Raw genomic sequence first — 21,160 nt, forward strand, 5'->3', positions numbered from 1 at the left:
TAAACTATTAAGTTGTCAGAGTTAGTTTTGTGGTTTATTTACAATAGAGAAATCCAAAGAGAGAATTAAAGATTTCTTTGTCTATCAACTTGTCTGCATTGTAATTGCCAAACAGCTGGTTCAGCAGCACTACCATGAACGAATACAGGGCTCTTAGTTTCAACCAAAGAAACACCCCAACTAGTAATTCTGCAATAACATTCACCCTTCAAAACTGGATAACCCTTACGAATACGATCAGCAATAACATAACCATCAATCATAACGAGAATATTGTAAATGAGAACGAGAGGAATTAATGGAATACCAATAAAGAAGGCACACAATACGGCAAGAATGGTAGTCAAAACAACTGAAACAACGAGATAGATAGCACCCTTTGATTGTTGTCCAATGACAAAATGTCCCAAACCAGGGAAGACCAAATTACAGAGCAAAACAAGTGCTGGTTCAACTCCTTGAACCTTGACATAGGATTCATCAGTAACTTGAACAGTAGTATTGGTTACAATAGGAGTAGTAGTTGGTTGAATGGTAGGTGGAAGAGTAGATGGAACATAGGTAGGTTGTTGTTGTGGAATATGATTTACATTTGGGAGAGGAGGCAATTGAATTTGTGGTTGTCCAGATTGTTGTTGTTGTTGTTGCAATAACTGTTGTTGTTGTAAATATTGTTGATACATTTGTTGTTGTTGAAGAAACTGGGCATATTGACTTTGTGGAATGTAGGCAATTTGTTGTTGTCCATCTTGTCCCATAACCGGAACAGCATAGAAGGCTTGTTGTTGTTGTTGACCAGTAGTAGCAACATTTGGTTGTTGTTGTTGGTGAACAATTGGTTCTTGCTTTTGAGTAAAAGTTGGTTGTTGTTGTTGTGCTTCTTCTTGTTGAATTTGTTCACTGGTTGGAACGTATTCATCAGCTTCATCTTGAAGATTTTGATAACCGCTCATTTTTATTATTGTATGGAAGAGTTTTGAAATCCTTTGCGGGAAATGTTTTGTTTGTGCTTTTTTTTTTGATAGGGAAATTGATGAGAAAAGTAAAATTAGCTTCAAAAAGAGTTCTAATTGGAAAAATTTTAAAATGGAAAGGAGTTTGGTTTGATTGATGTTGAATTCGAAGTTTCTTTTCACAGAGTATTTTCTAAGGTATTAAGTACTAAGAAGTGAATGCAATGAACCTAATCATGTGATTCAAAAAACAATCTAAGATTTGTAAAAGTAACAACTTTCTCAAACAAATGTAAAAAATCTCATACCCTTCCAACAACCTTCCAATCACTTTCTTCAATTCTTCCACAAAAAAAAATGGTTCTACTTCCCTCATCGTCATCAGACAGCAATAATCAAGCAGAGAACACCACGACAGCCTGCTACGGAAAAATCATTCAACTCTCTCATCAACTCATCACACGAGTGGAAGAGTGGAGAGATGAGTTGTTGCAACGTGTTGAAGGGCAAATGAAAATTCAGAAACAATCCATGCACGATTCACATTATAAACCATTCGATCATGAGGAGTATGAGAGAGAAATGGCTTCAAAGGTGGTGATTCCTGGATTGGAAGATGTTTTTCATGATTTAATGCAGAGAGTGGATGTGGCTCTTGATTTGCAACCTTGCTTTCAGGATGTTAATAATCAGGTATTGAATGATGTGGAGTGTTCTGCTCCAATGATGGAATTTAATGAAGAAGTAATTGGAATGAACAATAATGAAATGTTGTTGACAAGTTCTGCAGAGCTTGTGTATTGTCCAGAAAATTCAAGTGTTGAAGAGTTTCTTTCAGGTTTCAGTAAATACAAAACTAAAGAAAGAAATGAAGAATTATTGAAACAAGCACTGAGTACCAAGCTATTGATTGGATCTCAAATGAGTGAGCTGGAAAACAAATACATTATCATGAGTCCATTCATGATGAATATTACCAGTTTGGAAGTATGTAATACAGGCATTGGAGTAGATGTTTCCATTTTCCTTTCGAAAAGCAAACACGTTTCCAATTTGACAAGTTTGAGATTGAGAAAATGTGGATTGGAGAGTAAGCATGCCAGAGTTCTCTCTGAAAACCCATATCTTTGCAATTTAAAGGTTTTGGATTTGGGAGATAATGTTCATATACTGTCATCTGGTTGCAGATATATTTCAGAATCTAATAACATGCGTCAGTTGACTAGCTTGGATATTTCTAACAATAATATTGATAGAGATATTGAATATCTTTGTAATAGTCAAAAAATGCAGAATTTGACCAAGTTAGATCTCGAACGAAATATTGTTGGCGAAACTGCAGCCAAACACATTTCTATGAGTATTTTCTTCTATAATATGATGGAACTCAACTTGAAAAACACAGGACTCAGTGAAAAGGCATTCAAAACGATAGTAGAGTCACCAAACATGACAAACCTTACAACTCTCGATGTCAGAAACAATTCTCTCGGATCTATTTGCTGTAAACACTTAGCAGAAAGCATGTACATGTCCAAATTGACTTCTCTGTATCTATCTCAGAATCTTATAGACTCAGATGGAATTAAATACATTGCCAATAGTCAATACATGGCAAACTTGAGAAGAATTCTCTTGCTAGAAAATAGAATTGGAGCTGAGGGTGTGAAATATCTATCTCAGAGTCCATATATGGCTAATTTGACAATGATAGGATTGGAAATGAATGGAATTGGAAGTGATGGATGCTCTTATTTATCAAATAGTTTGTGTATTACCAATCTGACAACTATTCAGCTGTTTAAAAATAAGATTCGTCCAGAGGGTATGAAATATTTATCAGAAAGTCCATTACTCTCTAATTGCACAACTCTTGGATTAAGAGAGAATAATATTGGTGTAGAGGGAGCTGGATATCTTTCTACGAGCCCTTATCTTTCAAAAGTCACAACACTAGTTCTGTATGAAAATCAACTGGGAGTAGAGGGAGTTCGATTGATTGTTTCCTCTCAAAATTTCTCAAATTTGACCTCCCTTAGTTTGGAAAGTAATAATATTGGTGCTGAAGGAGCTAAATTAGTGGCAGAGAGTCCATTTATGTCTCACTTGACAACACTCTTGTTATTTGATAACAAAATTGGACCAGAAGGTGTTAAATATTTATCTCAAAGTGCTCATCTATCAAATTTAACACATTTAGAAATGGATGGTAATGCAATCAAGAATGAGGGACCTAAATTTATTGCCCAAAGTTCTGTATTTTCAAATTTGAGAGAGTTGAGTATTCAGAATAACTCGATTAATGTGGAAGGGCTCAAGTATATTCTTGAGAGCAAATTAATCACTCAATTACACACCTTGGATATCAGAAGTAACTCTTTTGCATCTATACTTCCATTCTCAGAAGCATCAAAACTCCTACAACAAGCCAAACAAAAGTATTGTATCAAATTAAACAACTAAAAAAGACAATTGTATTGCAAAAAAAAGAAGAAAGTAAAATATGAATCGCCCACCGTGGGGGTCGAACCCACGACCACAAGGTTAAGAGCCTTGCGCTCTACCGACTGAGCTAGACGGGCTACACATCCCCACAAAAACTGTCAATAAAAATTATTAAGACTTATTAATTATCAAATTATGAATTGAAATCAGTTTGAAAATAAACAAATTAATCACAACCAAAATATCCATTAATAAAACTAATTTATTGCACTTTCAAAATTGAACGCAATATCTCACTTTCAGCAATCATACTGCGACAAAAAGGTTACCGCGAAGGAGCAACATATGGTTTGGATGGTTCGATTGCTGCGTTATGGGCCAGCCCCACCAGTTGTTCTTTTTTAATCCAATTTGTTCCACAATTGTAAGGAATAAGGTTTTAAAATTGTTGCAAAGAAGCAAACACTGGCCATCAATTTGAACCAAGAAAAAATATTTAAAAAAAATTTTAAAAAAAATCGTAAAAAAATGGCGCAAAACAAAATCACGTTTCTGGGTTCTGGGTAATCTCCGTATTCTCGATTTTCAATCATCACAACTAAAAAATTAATTAACATGAAAACAAGCCTTTTCAAGACATTATTGGGTTGTTACCAGTCTAATACAATTTTCGAGTTTGATGAATTCATGTATCGGCCAGTTGAGTGGCTGATGATGACAAATAACAGAATAGTGGTGGCTTGTCAAGATAGAATGTTGAATTTATTTGTTTTCAAGGTCATCAAGTTTGCGGATGAGCAAGAGAAAGTAGATGGTGAAACCAAAACTGAACTAATGGATATTATTAATGGATTAGATTTTTTCAATATTCTTACAGCAGGAATTCATCAATTAGAAAACGAGGTTGTTGCAATTACTACCTATCGTGGATTGGATTTGGGTAGGCTGAGAGCAGAAAAAATAGGGAAAGGGGAAAAGATAGCTGTCTCGTTAGTTCTAAAGATTTTATTGCAGGTTACGGCAGCCTTAAAAAGGCTTCATGAAAATGATTTGATACACAGAGATGTAAAATTGGGGAATATTTTCATGGATAATAATAGTAATTCAGATTTGGTTGTTTTGGGCGACTATGGAGTTGCAACAAAAATTAATCATATTCAAGACTTTGAACTTTATTCTAGTGTAGGCTCTGTGGGGTATTTGCCTCCTGAGCTAGAGGTAGAAAATCATGCAAGTTTTAAATGGGATGTGTGGAGTCTTGCAATCACAATATTGAAGTTTATGTTTGGGGATGAGCAGTGTGATTTTACAAAACATTATCATTTGTTGGAATTTAATAATAACAATTCAGAAAAAAAGTTCATAACTACAGTCCATAGAGTTGAAAAACTATTTGAGCAAAGCACCCATTGCTTAAAAGACTCACCATTATGGAAAGATGTTAAGAATGTTCTTCTTAGAATGCTATTGAGAGAACATGAACGACCAAATGTGAAACAATTATTCAATGAATTTTTTGTGGGAAAGGGGTTAGTGATTGATTATGTATTCCATAAACTCAAAACTATCTCATCCAAATCTAACGAAGAATTACTCTTAAACTTGAGAAAGGTTTTAAGTTTTAAAGAAAGTGAAGCGTTCGAAAAGGGATTGAGTTTTACCCAATTCTGGTTCATTTTAGATGTTTTGATTAAAAATCCCAAATTTGGAGGCACCTATGTGCACAAACCTTTCGAGCCCCAATTCACTACTGTCACTCCTATATTTTACAAACAAATGGATGGAGAATGGAAATGGTCACCTGATGGCGATTATTGGATGTCATGCAGTACAGAAACAGTGATAGGAGGATATTATGATGGTCAAATGCCAGTTATGGAAAATATTCGCCTTCTTAAATGGTTGCACAATGATTATGGAGTGGCTATAGTTGATTTAGGGTTGGAATGAAGATTATTTGATCTTGGATAAACTATATTTCCAAACAATCTATTCGATTAGAAATCATGGAATTTGTGGAACTGAGCTATAGGAATATAACGAATTTAAAGAAAGAATGGATCATCTTTTGGAGATTTTACAAGAATTCGAAACATTTTATGAATTTAAGATTTTCTATCAAAAGTGAAAGTTATGTCGATTCAATCTTAATAAATTAATCAATTGAAAAAGTTTGGGAGCTGAAACTTCAGAGTCATCAATTATGACAAATTTCACATTATTGCAAATCTTGAAAAATCTTTTTTTAAGTGTTCGTTAAGTTTCTACTTGATTAATAAAAATTCTTAAAATAATTTTTGAGTGTTACAATTTTCTTGGAATTTCTGTTTGAATTGAAATCTTCACCGTTTCTTTCAACTTCAAAAATACTTAAAACTGGCCCTAGAAATGGAGATAATTTTACAACAAACAAAAAAAAATGGAAAGCGAATATGATATTGTAGTGCTTGGTACTGGATTGACTGAGTCAATTCTTGCTGCTTTGATGACATTGAAAGGTTACAAAGTTTTAATTCGTGATAGAAATAAGTATTATGGTGGAGAGATTGCTTCATTGAACTTGAATCAAATGTTTGAAATGTTGAAGGGTGACAGTTCAGTTCCACCTATTGAGCTTGGATCTAGTAAGGACTATAACATTGATTTGATTCCAAAACTTGCCCTTTCAAGTGGAAAACTTGTTAAAATTCTCAGATCCCTCGGTGTTATTCGTATGGGTATTGAACTTTCACCTATTGATTCCGCTTTCGTTTATCATGAAAACTCATTCGTCAAGATTCCAATTCAACATTATGAAATTATCCACTCTCCTCTTGTAACTGGTTCAAACCCTATTCAAGCCAAAAACCTATTGAACTTCTTGTCTAATTACAATCAAAATGATCCAACCACTCATCAAGGACTTGATTGCTCCAAACTTTGTATTGGAAATGTTTTTGAACATTTCAATGTTGATGAGGAAACCATTAATTATTTGGGACATGTCGTTGGAATGTATTCAGATGATTCATTTGTCAATGAGACTGCTTGTGAATTTATTGAAAAAGTTTCACTTTATGAGGAATCTCTTAATGAAAATGGGAAATCACCATTTCTTTATCCTAAATATGGATTGGGAGAGTTGACTCAAGTGTTGAATCGTTTTAGTGTATTGAATGAAGCTACTTGCATGTTGGATGCACCAGTTGAGAAGATTCATTATGATGAGAATGGACATGTTTGTGGTGTTGAATCCGATGGGATAATTGCCAGATGTCAAATGATAATTGGTGATTCGAGTTACTTTACTGAGAGAGTTCAATGTGTTGGAAAGGTAATCCATGCAGTTTGCATTCTTTCTCATCATCCAATTCCCCAAGTATCAAATTCCTGTCAAATCATCTTCCCAAAACCTCAAAATCACAAACATGACATTTACTGTCGTGTATTGAAACACAATCAGGAAATTGCTCCAAATGGAAAATTCCTAGTCTCCATCTCTACCATTGCTGAAACACAAGATCCAGAATCAGAAATTAAGGATGTTCTTGCTTTATTGGAACCAATTGAGGAAAAGTTCATCTCCATTCGTATGGTTAATGAGCCAACTGAGAATTTGAATGATGGAGTATTCATTACCAAGTCATACGATGCCTCAATGCACTTGGAATCATGTGTAGAGGATGTTGAAGATTTATATGAGAAGATTTGTGGAGAAAAGCTTGATTTTACCAAATTCCAATCTTCATTCTTATTGTAAATATTACATGCATGCACACCACCAGAGGTTCTTCTTACCTTTTTGTTGCATCTTCTCCATAACATGTCCATAAAACAACTTTTATTCCTTATAATTTATAACAGATTCAAGAGCTGGATTCAACTCGATGGCTTTCTTAAAATCGAGTTGTGCCTTCTCTGTTTCCTGCATGTTTTGATAGACATTACCTCTCAAATGATAGGCACTTGCATGGAGAGGAAGAAGCATTTCCATATGAGGACCAAGTGTTGGTACAATTTCAATAACTCGAGTGAAATCATCGAGTGCCTTACTATAGTCCTTTGTGAGCGTGAATGCAATTCCTCTATTAAAGTAACCACCTGGGAAATTTGGATTCAATTCTATTGCTCTTGTCAAATCAACTATTGCCAAATCATAGTTACTAATCTTACAATAGGCATTTCCTCTATGCATCCAACTCATTGAAAAATCAGATTTGAGTTCAATAGACTTGGTAAAATCATCAATTGCCTTATCAATTGATTGATATCCAAAATGCAAGTTTCCTCTATTGTAATAACAGTCGAATGATGGCTCCAATTCAATACACTTGGTATAGTCGCTCATGGCATTCTCATACTCACCAATGGCACAGTACGAATTTCCTCTATTATAATAAAAATCTGAAAAATTTGGATCCAAATCAATTGCCTTTGAGAAATCCTTGATTGCCAACTCTTCTTCTTCCATTCTAGTATATAAAAGTCCTCTATTATTGTATGCTGCATGGAATGATGGATCCAGCTCAATAGCTCTGGAAAAATCATCCATTGCCTTTGAATTATCAGACATCTCCGAATAGGTAACACCTCTATTGTAATGAAGTTTACTCAATACATTAGGTGCAGAAAGGAGTGAAATTGCCTTTGTAAAATCCTCAATAGCAAGATCACCCTGTCTGGTAATTTGATAAATTAATCCTCTCTGTGAATAGGCATCTCCAAGATTTGGTTCATTCTCAATGACCCTATTGAAATCATCCATTGCCTTTGAATAATCCTTGAAATAATTCATGAAAATCAATCCTCTCTGAAAGTACAATTCATTCTGAGGTGTTGGATTTTCTCTAATTAATTGATTCAACTCGGCAAACTTTTCCTCACTCTTATCCACTTGAATAATGAGTGGTGTTTCATCTTGTTGATTTTGTTTAATTTGATGATGAAAATTATGAACAATATTTATCTTTCCGAGTGTTGTTACTAATGATGATATTCCAACCCTCTTGAAAGAGGACAATTTTCTGGTATCTCCACCAACACTATTTACTATAAACTTTAAGCTAGGATTTGATAGTATTCTTCTAAACATTTTTTTGAATTGTTTAATTGTTTAACTCCGATATTTGCTTTAATTTTCTAATCAATTATGTTATTGAGGAAGTGGTTTAACTTGGGGTTAATCATTACATGATTCCTTATTAATTACAATCAGAGGATTCTAAATGAAAATAATCATCATCTTCTATTAATGGCTTGTCAGAGAGAAATCCAAAGCTCTTTTTATGTTCTTCTTCTCTAATGGGCATGATGTTTGATAGCAAGAACACAATCATCTTTTGGTTCTTCGCTCCACCATAAACCTTTTCTGTGTTTTCAAAGCACTGAATGACTCAAGTCATCATACGATCTTAGCTTGATAATTTAAATACCTGTGTGATGATGTGTTGTTGATCACTTAATCAATTTTTAATATTAGAAAAAAAAATGTTCATCAACAAACGAGTTTTTATTGCCCTGATGGTGGCTTTCGTATTGGCTTTGAGTTTTGCTTGGGCTAAACCAGAAGATCAGATGGAAGGAGTAACAGAATTGACCGATGCTACCTTTGAAAGCTTTATCAAATCGAACAAATATGTTGTTGTAGAATTTTATGCTCCGGTAGGTGTTGTTTAATGTACTTTTTGATTTTAAATGTCGATCGTGATGATTATAATGATGATTAATGATATGGTGATGATGAATATTCCATATGATAATAATATTATTGATTGGATAATTGTGTTGGAATTATAGTGGTGTGGACATTGTCAACAATTTGCTAAAAGTTTAGGAAGACTTGGAAAGTTAATTTCTGGATCAAAGAGAGTTGATATTAAGATTGCTAAAGTGGATGGTGACAAGTATGAATCATTGGCTAACAAGGTCAACTTGGAAGGTTTCCCAACTCTTTATTTATTTAAGGATGGAAATGTTAAGAAACCAATCACACACGAAGGTTCAATGACAACAAAGGGTGTCCTCGATTTTGTCTATGAAAATACCAAGAAAAAGAACTAAATTATTTATTAAAACATTGTAAATTATTATTTATTTAATTGGATGAAATCAAATTTATTTAATTACTATAGTATAAGAATCGAATAAATTCAAAGCTTGAACTACATTCTGATTTGGTGAAATACTCTTTTTTAGAAATCAACAAAATATTATAAATTAAATATTAAAGTTTTTAAGAAGAAAAATGCAACATTTACAGTTCGTTCCTTCTCCTGAGGAGATTGGCTTTATCAAATCCATTCCTTCGATAACATTTTGCAAAATGCACGGATTGGGAAATGATTATATTTACATTAATTGTTGTAATTTATTACATTCATCAGAAGCTAATGATTTCCGAATCTATCTAAATCATCAACATAATCTAATTGAATATTGTATTCAAAAGTTGTGTCATCGAACATTTGGTATTGGAGCTGATGGTGTAATTTTCATCACGAATCCAACACCAGAATTATTGGAGAATGAAACAAATCATCATCAAATAATTCATTGTCAAATGGAAATGTACAATTCCGATGGATCGAGTGGAGAAATGTGTGGAAATGGATTGAGATGTGTTGCTCAGTTTGCCTGTGATCGTTTGGTGGAGAGTGGTAAAATTAAAAAACAAACACTTGAGGGAGGACAACTTGGATATAGAATCAATGTACAAAGTAATAGAGGAAAGAGATTGTATCAATGTATTTGTTATGAGGATAGGTCTACATTTTCCAAATCTTCACCTCTGATGGTTGAGATTGAGATGGGAAATTTACAAACAAAAAGTGTTAATTTCTCATTTGAAAATAATTCAAATTCTATTGAATATGTGGAACAGGAGGAGAATTCAATTAGGAAAATCATTTTCAAACAATATTTGGATTGTGAAATTCCTCTGTATTGTCTTTTGGTACCTAATCCACATGCCATTTGTTGGGTTAATGAAATTTCTTCACAGAATGAGATTGATAACACAATGAAAGCAGTCGATTCATTCCCACTTCATACAATTGGTCCAATCATTGAAAATTTGAAACAATTATTTCCAAATAGGACCAATGTAGAATTCATTGAAACCATTTCAGCTCAGCATATTGAAACAAATGATTCACCTCTCATCAAATCATTAAAATCCAATTGCATTCTCTCTGCCCGTCAACGTACTTGGGAGAGAGGTAGTGGAGAAACCAATGCATGTGGGACTGGAGCTTTTGCTGTATCTCAAGTTCTCTACTTGAGAAATGCCATCACCAATTCAATTGGCAATATTCCAAATACTGCCACAGTCAGAATATCCCTCAATGGAGGTGATTTATGGTTCAGATATCACAAATCAAATCCAACTTCACTCGATCATATTCAAGTCAACATGATTGGTTCTGTCAATTATTCTCACACAGGCTCCTTCAAATTATCAGATTATCAATAATAAACAACCTTTAAGCTCCTTCCATACAATTCCAAAAACACAAAAGAACATTAATGAAATAGCCTGAAACTTTCCATGTTTAATATTTTTCATTTATTTTCTCTTCAATCTTTTGCCAATTCTTTCGAAGTCTCGGAAAAAGGTGAAGCTTTAGAAAAAAATATCATCACCAAGTTTGCGGAAGCCTTTTTTCTCTCTTGTTGTGTTAGTACCACCTCTTCTCGACTCGTCGTGTTGCTATTTTTCTCTGATACGCTATAGAATCTTCTTCTTTGGACACCAATTTAAAAACAACTTGGAATATTTGGATAATAGGAAATGAGCAAAAATTCCGAACAACAACAACAGCAAGTGGATCCTCTTGCCGATCCTATTGTCGATACAATTACTAATGAACCTGCTACTGATGAAACTGGCTTTATTACTACACCATTTCTTGGTATGGAATTTCAAAGTATGCCTACTATGGGATCTTTGCAAGATAAGAGTAAGAAAGGAATCAACATTCATGTAGAAAGTGTTGAAGATGCCATTTCCGAAGTTAATGCATATGAATTGGACTTTTTAGTTATGGATATTTCTATTCATAAACAAACTCATCAACAACAAAAGAAGAATACGCCAAGTCAACCTACACTTTTGGATTTAAGACAAATTTGCCACAAGCACACAGTTTCTTCTAGACGTTATTTGTTTAGAACAACAGATTGGTCTCACTGTATGGTCGGAAAGGTAGATGAATCTGCTTTCCAAGCTGCTTTTGGAATTTACAACAATAACAATAAGAAATTATTATCTTGTGAAAAGCCATACGAAGTTCCTGCAATTGATGAATATCTTTGCGGACAGCCATCCCCTGTTAAAAAGACAAAACAGAATAATACTCATGCCATTCCATCAACTGCTGGTACTCTTTCACAAGTTCATTTACAAGCTCAAGCTGCCAAGTTAATCATTCAACAAGAAATTCAATGGGCTTCTCACTTGTGTATTCCTGCTGTTCTTTTCCCAGAACCTCAAGGAAGAGAAATGACCATTGCTCTTGCTCAATTCATTAACAAGATTCTTCCAAGTATGGGAAGTACTGCTATTTGGGTTCGTTTCAGTGCTCAAAATTATCATTTGTGGAATTTGATGAGAACCATGTGCCAAAGCCATAGCTTACTTGTTCCAGTTTTGGATGTGAAAAATAGAGATATTGAAGAATTGGCTCAATCATGTAAGCCAACCCAAGTAGAAGGTGACAAGAAGAAGAAAAAGACAGCAAATACACCTGAAACTGCCCAACATTATCCACATGAAGCCTTTTGGAATCCTTTCGAAAAGCAAACATTCGGATGCGAAAATCCACTTGTCACTGCCTTATCTGTATGGATTGCAGAAAATGTGAGAACAATAATTTTGAACTTGGACAATTTTGCTGCTCCACAAAACAATCAATCACACTTTTTGAATGAGGGATTGGAACAATTTATCAGAAAATCATTCAAATATGATATTCAATTTATTTTCAGTGCTGGAGCAGATGCCTCTCCAAATATGAAGATTTACAAGAGATCAATCATGTCATTATTTGAAAATTGCCCAATCTTGTCTAAGGTTGAAGCATTCAGCAAGTCTTTCCGTGACTTTTTACAAAGACCATTACAACCACTCATTGATAACTTGGAAAGTCAAACTTATGAAGTTTTCGAACGTGATCCAATCAAATATCTTCTCTATGAACAAGCTGCTGAAAAGGCTCTTGTTGATTTGTATGAAGCTAAGAAGGCCAAACTTGCCAACGACCCAGAAGCCCTCAAGAATATGCGTGTCATTTCCATGGTTTTGGGTGCTGGTAGAGGTCCAATTGTTAAGGCAGTTTTAAGAGCTGCCAGAACAGTGAATGTTCCAGTGCTGGTTTATGCTGTAGAGAAGAATCCAAATGCTCTCAGTCATTTACTCTACTATAGAAAGACTATTTGGAGTACATTTACTCATGTCAATGGTCGTGATAACTTGGATGTTCCAATAGTGGAAGTCATTCAAAAAGATATGCGTGTGTGGAATCCACCTGAAAAAGCAGATTTATTAGTTTCTGAATTGTTGGGATCTTTTGGTGATAATGAACTGAGTCCAGAATGTTTAGATGGTGCTCAACGTCTCTTAAAGGACAATGGAGAAGGTATTTCAATTCCAGCCAAATACACCTCCTATGCAAGCCCATTGTGTAGTTATAAGGTCTGGACTGAGGTTAAGAACCTTTGTAAATCTACAACCTTTGAACATGCTGCTTTTGAAACTGGTTATGTATGTTTAGTCCATCGTGGTGTTCCACTAGATAAGCCACAAAGATGTTTCACTTTTGTCCACCCAAATCCTCAAGTCACAGAAGATCTTAAGGAAAAGGAAATACTTCGTGACCATGAAGATGATAGCTCGACTCTTCATGTTCCACTCATTAATAATGACAGATACGTCTCCCTTAAATTCAAATCACAACAAAATGCTGTTGTCCATGGTTTGATTGGTTACTTTGATTGCCAATTATATAAGGATGTTTGGATGAGTATTCTGCCAGATACTTTCTCAACTGGTATGTTCAGTTGGTTCCCAATATTCTTCCCAATTGAAAACCCAGTTGCTGTCAAGAAGGGTGAAGAAATTGGTGTTCAAATCTGGAGAAATTGTGATATGGACATTGGCAGAAAAGTCTGGTATGAATGGTGTGTCACAACAAATGGCACATGTTCAAAGCTCCACAATAGTCAAGGCAAACACTATTACATTTCCCTCTAAATTATTAACTTCCTTCCCTCCTAAACAATCACACACTCCCCAAATTTTTCTTTCCCTTTTCTTCTCATTTCAATAAATCTAAAGAGTTTCATTTAATGTTTTCATTTTGATTAAGGATTCTTGAAAAGATAACACGAACTCAATTAAGCATTTTACCAATTAAATTGAATCAGTTTAAAATCATATCTCTTGAATTTCTTCAAGCCAACACTTGATTCCGCCAACAACATCAAGTAAAACATTAAAAAAAATAATTTCAAAAATAAATTTTTAAAAAAAATACAACAAAAAATGAGCGCTGTTGTCGAATATCTTAAAGCCCCAGTGCACGACCTCTTTGCCTGGGCTCGTATTAGTTCTATGTGGCCTGTTACTTTTGGTTTGGCTTGTTGTGCTGTTGAAATGATGCACGTCGCCGCTGCTAGATATGACTTGGAACGTTACGGTATCTTCTTTAGACCAACACCTCGTCAATCCGATGCCATGATTATTGCTGGTACCTTGACAAACAAAATGGCTCCTGCTCTTCGTAAAGTTTGGGATCAAATGGCTGAACCACGTTACTCTGTTTCTATGGGTTCTTGTGCCAATGGTGGTGGTTATTATCACTTTTCTTATCACGTTGTTAGAGGTGCCGATCAAATTATACCTGTGGACGTTTACGTTCCTGGATGGTAAGTAGTTTTTGTTGTTGTTATTAACTTGTTTTCACAGCCCTCCAACCGCTGTATGTATTATTGTTTTATTATTAGCAAAATATTAATATTGTTTTTTGGATAATTTGGATATGTTAAATATAATGGAAATATATAGGAAGCTTTATTATATGGTGTTTATATGCTTCAAAAGAAGATTAAGAGAAATCCATACAGAAAGGAAATTATGGAACAAGATTTTAACCAACCTGGTAAATTATATAGAGCTGAAAAGGAATTGAGCGTTTCTGATAATTTGAAACTTTTGAAACAACAAGAATAATTTATATATAAATAGTAACGAAGCGAATGAAAAAACCTCAGTGAGTTTCGACAATAAAGAAAGGGTCACTGTTTAATCATTTTCTTTAGTATTTTACAAAATGTTAGCTCTGTGTAAATTACACAACAATTGATTATAGTTGAAAAGAGGTCCATATTGCATATCATGCCAATAATTGACTGCAACCACAACACCTTCCTCATTGTGGTCCTGAGCCACTTGATGAAGCCATAAAGATGGAAGATATAAAGCATCTCCAGGTCCAATCTCCACTTTGAATGGAGTGGCATGCTTATATCTTGGGTAAACTTGAATGATTTCCTCTCTAGTTTGTTTATCTGGATCAACATCAATCCAAGGGACTTGCGTATCTTCATCTACAATCTTCCATTCATTATCTTCAAAATGATAGTGAGCTTCATTATAATTCTTATAAGGCACATTTACAACATCTGTTGGAGGATAAAGTGTAAAGATTTTCTTTCCAGCCAATACACAATAAATATTCTCATATGGATCCTTATGTAAACTAGAAGTAGATTGACCATCTCCAATCCACAAATTAACAGCATCTGGTAAATTATTAAAAGCTCTCACAGCAAATCCCAATTGTTCTGGAACATCTTGCATGAGTTCTTGAAATTCCTTTGTTAAACTTGAATTTTGATGTTGAGCATAGAAGATAGTATTCCATGAATTCATTCCATTAAATTCCTCTTCCTCCTTATCTGGTAAATTATTAAATCTCCTCTTATTAGTCATAAATTGCATAAATTGATTAAATTTCATTTTCACTTCCATAGGTTTAATAAATTTTCCTTCATGCACAGCATCAGCCTTTCCATTTGGTGTACAAGCCACAGAAATTTCCTTATCGGAAAGAACTTGTTTCAAATATTCAACATTCCACTTTTCAGAGGCTGGCCATCCTTCCAAAGCATTCCTAAATATCACTGGTTTATTAGCACTAATATAATGATGAACAAAATTTAAAACATCATCCTCATCTTCATAAACTGGAAATCCGTAAAGTTCATCAACTTGTCCTTCCTCTCCGTAGGTTTCCTTGGTTTGTTCCGAGAGGAGGTCTAATTGTTCGTGGAGCAGGGTTTTCAGTGTGTCGTTTGCGCTCATTTTTTTTTAATTTGTTTTTTAATTTTTTATCTAAATATGGAAGATTTAAAAATTGCTTTATTTGGATGGTTGAGTGAAAAATGTTAAAGAATTCATAGAATTTTTGAGAATATTTTAAAGAAATAGTTGCAAAAATTCATCTTCTTTATTGAAAATTTTAAAATATTTGTAATTTTAATTAAATGAAAGGAAGATCACTTGTTGGAGATTGAGGAGAATTTGGAGAAGTAGTGTTCATATTCAAAGCAAGTGTTGATTTGAATTGAAAATGAGTTAGAGAAAGAATATCCGATATTTCCTTTTCGAGATTATCCAAAATTTTTGAATGGAGAATGTCCACAGTTTCGTATGAGCCTTGTCTATTGTTATAGAGATCGATTTGGTGGATAATCCATTCCATACTACCAAGATAAACAGATTCTGATTGAATGGAATCATGAATTTCAAAAATGATTTCGTATTTGATTCGTTCTAGATGGGAAAGTTTCTTTTCAAGTTCATTCGAAACTTGCTGAATATAAATGTCTGCTCCTTTAGCCAAAGACTTTTCCGCTACAAACTCCTTTGTAATTTCATATAATTTGAGCTGACAATCTATTGAATCTTTACAAAATTCTTTAAAATATTGAATTCTTTCCAAAATTGAAAATGGAATTCCAACCTTTGCCTTTTTACAAAATGTTTTAAATTCATCTCGCATTCCAATATCAGCCATCGTATCCTTCAATATATTAGTACTCTCAATCCTAACTTTCTTCTCATTTCGTATCAACTTTCGTCCCAACATTAAATAAACTAATATTCCAACAGGAATAACAATCACACAAGCCAGACACGACAAGACCAACACTGAAATTCCACTCGCTATGGTAAACTCATCAATTCTATTGCACAACAAGTAAATATCCTCCAATATCTCAAAAAACTTTGTTTCGAATAGTTCCATTTCATATTTAAATGTTCCATTATAATATTTGACATTGTAAACATTAAATTGTTGATAAAATTCATCCAATTTCGTATAATTTGAAGTATAATTACTCAGCTTACAAAACAACCCAATCATTTCTGTCCAATTCTGATAAAGTGGCAGAAACACTTCCTCACCATTCGAATTTCCCATAAACGAATGTTCATAACTGTCAGGTATTAAGGAAATCATTTTAAAAACCGATTGATTATAATCAAGCAGTGTATAATTAAGCATATCACAAAAATCTGAATAATTAATCGTTTCCAAACTATTATTAAGAGCACTCAATTCTAACATGTCTCGTAAATAGACGAAAGAAGATTTAACTGAATATCGACTAATGAGTAGTTCCTTAATGGGAACAAATTCGGCTATTCGTGATGGGACAATGATGGCGAGGGCAATGATGAGTAGAAACAAAATATTGATGAACATGGCCATGGTGGCAAGTAATGGAATTAATCCGAAACGTTTCGAACAACAATTGATTTGTTTTTTTGATAGTGAACGAGCCAAATCATCAACATGATTGGTTTCGTCCCGAATTTCCTCTATACCTGCTGGTAATTGATCTTCTATCCTTTCATCCTCAAATAGTATCCTCGGTTGACTTTCGAATACATTTTCATTCTCCACAAAAACACTTCCTTCATCATTTTCATAATTATTTGGTGATTGAATTGAAGAATAACTTATTGCCCTCTTCAATTCAAAAGTAGACGGCTTGCTATATGATGGTGGATCATTTAAAAGCATTTTTATGATTCGTAAATAAGTTATTCGAAAGGAAAGAAGTAGAAATAGAGATAAAAACAACATAAAAAAAAGGCATTTCAGAGTACTTACGAGTAGTAACTTGAAACAAGAAAATGCCAATCAATGAAATACGTAAAAACGTCAAGGCCAATCAAGAGACTACTTTCACAACCAAGTCTTCATCTCTTGATTCGAATATGCCAACTAGGCGAAAGATTGTAAAGTATTTGAGACTAATCTTGTTGATAGGATTCATTATCAACTTTTTATCTTTCATTTCAATTGCTATTATTTCAATATTATCTTTTCAAAGTTCTAATTTTTCATTATCAACTGCCATATACAAATATGGAAATGCATATTTGGGTTATGATGAAATGGAATTGGCAGAATTTTTAGTATTACTGACAAGAAAGGAGAAATTCATTCAAAGATATTATCATTCAAAGAATGAATTGAATAGTTCACTTTCGTATGCTTTTCAAATAATTTCGAATGAAAATTCTTCTTGGATTCCAACTCACGAATGGTTCCAAATTGAAAATCACGTAATGGAACTAGTCAAGAGTGGAAACTATTCTCAAGCTTACTCAGTTTCAACTTCTCCAGAACACAAACTAGCAGATCTTCGATTTATCCAATTTTTAGATTCAGTTCTCGCTCAATTATTCCAAATCAGTGAAACAAAAGAAGCAGAATATATGAAATACACAACTATTGATCTGGTTGTGGTGATTCTCTGTTTAGGAATTGCCATTCCAATTGTTTTATTAATTTTCATTGGAGTTATTAAATTGGATCGAGATTCAAAGAAGAGATTGGAGAAGGCAAGGGCAGTTTCGGTTATTCATTCGATTTCTGATCCGTTTCTGAGACCCAAGTTTAGAAAATGTGTTGAGAATGATGAGTTGGTGTGTTTTGAATTCTTGGAGAATGTTCAATTGTTTAAGGAGAAGAAGAGATCTATTCATTCGACTATTCAGTCGATTCTAGACGAAATGAAAAAAGAAATGATACCTAATGATGAAGAGGATGATGCTAGTTCATTGAATGGAATTAGCCCACTAACCCTTTCTCCTGATTTATTCTTACAAATCAAGTCAGAAGATGATCAAATTAAGGCAATTGACATTTACAATCGTTTTCTCAATCCTAAAGAAAATCAGAAACACATCAAATATAAGAATCATGAAAAGATTTTGGAGGAAATTAATCATCAGAGTAATCAAGACCTGTTGTCCACTGTATTCGATCAGGTACAAATTGAAATTGCTAAAAAGCTCATCAAATCTCATGAATTATTCTCCAAATCTCAATCTTTCTCCACTCAAGACATTGAAGACCAATTGCTTTCCTATAGATTTGAATATCTTTCAATATTCAAACCTGAAAAACGAAACAGTCTATTCACATCAAAGTAAAATCTACACAGAATTAATTTATTCTAAACTCCTCACAAATGCCTGAAGAACATCTGAAATTTAACATGATTACGTTACTAAATTGATTATTACTTATATAGATCTAATTACCAGTTGGTTGAGGTTCAAAAGGTAATTGACTCAATCTGTCCTTTAATTCCTCATTCTTCAAATTTGAGTATTTTGTGTTTGATCTTTTTCTTTTGATTAAGACTGCCAACACTACAATTCCAATTAACAATGCCACACAACCAACGATAGCAAGAATTGATGAAATGATGATAATCAATGTTGTGGTTGACATTGGTGAAGAATTGTTTTGATTTCCGTTAGTATTGCTGTTCATGATATATGATTTTTGAGGAGTAGGTCCAACATTCACACATTCTGTGAAATATTTGTTATTTGTTTGACCTTGAGGACATGGTTGACAAGATGCTCCATTAATTATATAGTTATCATCGCAATATGGAGAGAGTACATTAATAACAGAGTTCTTATTCGAAACATATATTACTCCAAGATAACACTTCAAGTATGCTTCATTTTCATAGGTGTAAATGGTGTCAATGATACCATTAGTTACCTTTCTAATTCTCTTATTGAGAGAATCGTTGAAAATAATTGAACCTTGTGAAGCACATATTTGAGATGGATTATGAATTCTTGCTAATTTAGCTGAACCCTTATCACCGGTAAAACAATCAGAACATGGATCAAGATCAGGAAATGGTCTTCTATATTGTACACCGACTGGAGTTGAGAGAATGTTGTTTTTCATGTCCACCTTTCGGATAAGATTATTTCTCGTATCTGAAATGAAAATGTTACCCTCCTCATCCATTGCAATACCAGTAGGGTAGTACAATGGAATTGACCGAGGAGGACCATCAGTACCAATGAAATTATCTGTTCTTGGTATCACGCCTGCAATTGTTGAAATAGTTGTATGAATCGTCACCCTTCTGATAACATAATCAAATGACTGAGCAACGTACAGATACGTTCCTGTGGGATCAATAATCAATCCAGATGGGGTGTTAATGTAAACATCTGTTGCAAACCCTCCCTCACCCAAGTTTGGATCGGAAGTTGTTGCTGCCTTTCCTGCAGTAATTACTATTCGATTTGAATTGAGATATAAAGATCTAACTAAATTATACTTTTCGTCTGTAAAATGAATGGTATCACCGTGGTAAACCATTTCTTTCACAGATGGCAAGTATGCAGCATTGGCTTGTTCATAAGATGATGACGGAAAGTAATTTTGTGGTGGTTGACCTGTCTGACCAGCTACAACATTCAATTGACCATTAGAATACTTATTAATAGTGGCTCCATTGAAATAGAAAAACTCAGCCTTGGATTTGAATGTGAATGCTTGTGCTTTGATGTTATCAACAAACTTGTCTGCTTTGAATTTGATTGGAATTTGGGAGTTAACATGTAACCACATGTGTTGATGGACACACAAAAACACCAACACTGTAACTTGAAGAAGAACAGGCAATTGCATAGGAGGTTTTTTTAATGTTGAATATTTTGTAAATTCGATATTGACAAAAGATGTCAGTCACCTGAAAGAGATGATATTGACACCTTTACATAAATATATTAGGCACTTCTAAAAGCCCATTTAACAATCAATTTTGTAATGAACTCCTCAATTTCTTGACCTTTTGATTTCCTTTTCTTCAGAACCAATTTGACATGTGAATTAGCAGATGCAGCTCCCCATTCGGATGCTGTTGCAATTAATAATGAATTTTGGAAAGTAAACGAAAGATAGGGTAGATAATTATCAAGAGAAAGCATTTAGCACAATGAAAATTTTCTTCAAGGTATTGGAAGTACTGGATGGCGGAGAATAATAAGCATAGTTTCCAACACATAACACCATCAATACGCCTCTTCAATCTCCTTGATGATATTAGGAACCTGAGGCAAGTTTTCATTTCAATCCTTTATTGTTGTTTCGTTTATTTTAAAAACTAAGGAAAAAAATCTCAATCCCACCATGCAAGTCGACAACGTTCTTCCGAACAAGATTATAAGAAACGTAAATGTACGTTAACTTGACACAAATTGTTCATTTATCTAATTAATTTTTATATAGAGAGTATTTCATTAATCATACAGAAGTTGTTGAAATGATGAGAAATGTTGGTCTTGATGAGAATACTATTAAAGGTTTGGACCAAATTCACAGGTGCTAGATGTTTCACCGTATCAATCCTTAAAGAAATCAGCAAAAGAGACCACGAGGAAGGAT

General features: G+C 33.9%; 13 protein-coding genes and 1 non-coding gene across 14 annotated transcripts; 8 read left to right on the forward strand and 6 right to left on the reverse strand.

Moving 5' to 3' along the window:
- Nucleotides 1-9: 9 nt before the first annotated feature.
- NAEGRDRAFT_58096 (uncharacterized protein) lies at nt 10-1,010 on the reverse strand. Its single transcript, XM_002676966.1, has one exon. It carries the CDS (start codon nt 951-953, stop codon nt 66-68), a length of 888 nt encoding a protein of 295 aa, XP_002677012.1. The 5' UTR covers nt 954-1,010; the 3' UTR covers nt 10-65.
- Nucleotides 1,011-1,310: 300 nt separating this feature from the next.
- On the forward strand, nt 1,311-3,416 carry NAEGRDRAFT_49212 (uncharacterized protein; the record flags this gene model as incomplete). The annotated part of the gene is made up of 1 exon (XM_002676857.1): nt 1,311-3,416. One exon carries the CDS (start codon nt 1,311-1,313, stop codon nt 3,414-3,416), a length of 2,106 nt encoding a protein of 701 aa, XP_002676903.1.
- A 46-nt stretch (nt 3,417-3,462) lies between these two features.
- Nucleotides 3,463-3,535, reverse strand: NAEGRDRAFT_t330. Its single transcript has one exon. It is a non-coding gene; the product is annotated as a tRNA-Lys (tRNA).
- A 401-nt stretch (nt 3,536-3,936) lies between these two features.
- Nucleotides 3,937-5,348, forward strand: NAEGRDRAFT_79827 (uncharacterized protein; the record flags this gene model as incomplete). Its single annotated transcript, XM_002676858.1, has 1 exon — nt 3,937-5,348. The coding sequence occupies exon 1, from the start codon at nt 4,014-4,016 to the stop codon at nt 5,346-5,348; it is 1,335 nt and encodes a 444-aa protein (XP_002676904.1). The 5' UTR covers nt 3,937-4,013.
- A 469-nt stretch (nt 5,349-5,817) lies between these two features.
- Nucleotides 5,818-7,137, forward strand: NAEGRDRAFT_60634 (uncharacterized protein; the record flags this gene model as incomplete). Its single annotated transcript, XM_002676859.1, has 1 exon — nt 5,818-7,137. The coding sequence occupies one exon, from the start codon at nt 5,818-5,820 to the stop codon at nt 7,135-7,137; it is 1,320 nt and encodes a 439-aa protein (XP_002676905.1).
- Nucleotides 7,138-7,218: 81 nt separating this feature from the next.
- Nucleotides 7,219-8,142, reverse strand: NAEGRDRAFT_33733 (uncharacterized protein; the record flags this gene model as incomplete). The annotated part of the gene is made up of 1 exon (XM_002676967.1): nt 7,219-8,142. The coding sequence occupies one exon, from the start codon at nt 8,140-8,142 to the stop codon at nt 7,219-7,221; it is 924 nt and encodes a 307-aa protein (XP_002677013.1).
- Nucleotides 8,143-8,864: 722 nt separating this feature from the next.
- Nucleotides 8,865-9,437, forward strand: NAEGRDRAFT_67789 (uncharacterized protein; the record flags this gene model as incomplete). The annotated part of the gene is made up of 2 exons (XM_002676860.1): nt 8,865-9,038; nt 9,174-9,437. The coding sequence occupies 2 exons, from the start codon at nt 8,865-8,867 to the stop codon at nt 9,435-9,437; spliced, it is 438 nt and encodes a 145-aa protein (XP_002676906.1).
- Nucleotides 9,438-9,621: 184 nt separating this feature from the next.
- NAEGRDRAFT_67790 (uncharacterized protein) lies at nt 9,622-10,848 on the forward strand (the record flags this gene model as incomplete). The annotated part of the gene is made up of 1 exon (XM_002676861.1): nt 9,622-10,848. The coding sequence occupies one exon, from the start codon at nt 9,622-9,624 to the stop codon at nt 10,846-10,848; it is 1,227 nt and encodes a 408-aa protein (XP_002676907.1).
- Nucleotides 10,849-12,075: 1,227 nt separating this feature from the next.
- On the forward strand, nt 12,076-13,723 carry NAEGRDRAFT_39225 (uncharacterized protein). The gene has a single exon (XM_002676862.1). It carries the CDS (start codon nt 12,388-12,390, stop codon nt 13,624-13,626), a length of 1,239 nt encoding a protein of 412 aa, XP_002676908.1. The 5' UTR covers nt 12,076-12,387; the 3' UTR covers nt 13,627-13,723.
- Nucleotides 13,724-13,917: 194 nt separating this feature from the next.
- Nucleotides 13,918-14,604, forward strand: NAEGRDRAFT_33757 (uncharacterized protein; the record flags this gene model as incomplete). Its single annotated transcript, XM_002676863.1, has 3 exons — nt 13,918-14,300; nt 14,341-14,353; nt 14,440-14,604. 3 exons carry the CDS (start codon nt 13,918-13,920, stop codon nt 14,602-14,604), a joined length of 561 nt encoding a protein of 186 aa, XP_002676909.1.
- A 123-nt stretch (nt 14,605-14,727) lies between these two features.
- NAEGRDRAFT_2255 (uncharacterized protein) lies at nt 14,728-15,597 on the reverse strand (the record flags this gene model as incomplete). The annotated part of the gene is made up of 1 exon (XM_002676968.1): nt 14,728-15,597. A coding segment is annotated over one exon (870 nt), but the record flags the coding sequence as incomplete, so codon positions are not given.
- Nucleotides 15,598-15,916: 319 nt separating this feature from the next.
- On the reverse strand, nt 15,917-17,467 carry NAEGRDRAFT_67794 (uncharacterized protein; the record flags this gene model as incomplete). Its single annotated transcript, XM_002676969.1, has 1 exon — nt 15,917-17,467. One exon carries the CDS (start codon nt 17,465-17,467, stop codon nt 15,917-15,919), a length of 1,551 nt encoding a protein of 516 aa, XP_002677015.1.
- A 113-nt stretch (nt 17,468-17,580) lies between these two features.
- NAEGRDRAFT_49220 (uncharacterized protein) lies at nt 17,581-18,888 on the forward strand (the record flags this gene model as incomplete). Its single annotated transcript, XM_002676864.1, has 1 exon — nt 17,581-18,888. One exon carries the CDS (start codon nt 17,581-17,583, stop codon nt 18,886-18,888), a length of 1,308 nt encoding a protein of 435 aa, XP_002676910.1.
- Nucleotides 18,889-18,991: 103 nt separating this feature from the next.
- NAEGRDRAFT_49221 (uncharacterized protein) lies at nt 18,992-20,344 on the reverse strand (the record flags this gene model as incomplete). Its single annotated transcript, XM_002676970.1, has 1 exon — nt 18,992-20,344. The coding sequence occupies one exon, from the start codon at nt 20,342-20,344 to the stop codon at nt 18,992-18,994; it is 1,353 nt and encodes a 450-aa protein (XP_002677016.1).
- Between the last annotated feature and the right edge of the window lie 816 nt (nt 20,345-21,160).

Source organism: Naegleria gruberi, assembly GCF_000004985.1.
Source record: "Naegleria gruberi genomic scaffold NAEGRscaffold_25, whole genome shotgun sequence".
In the NCBI taxonomy this organism is placed as follows: Eukaryota; Heterolobosea; class Eutetramitea; order Acrasida; family Naegleriidae; genus Naegleria; species Naegleria gruberi.

What these genes read in the sequence shown, in the direction of transcription:
- NAEGRDRAFT_58096 (XM_002676966.1), bottom strand. Translation starts at nt 953, where the DNA reads ATGAGCGGTTATCAAAATCTTCAAGATGAAGCTGATGAATACGTTCCA.
- NAEGRDRAFT_39225 (XM_002676862.1), top strand. Translation starts at nt 12,388, where the DNA reads ATGAAGATTTACAAGAGATCAATCATGTCATTATTTGAAAATTGCCCA.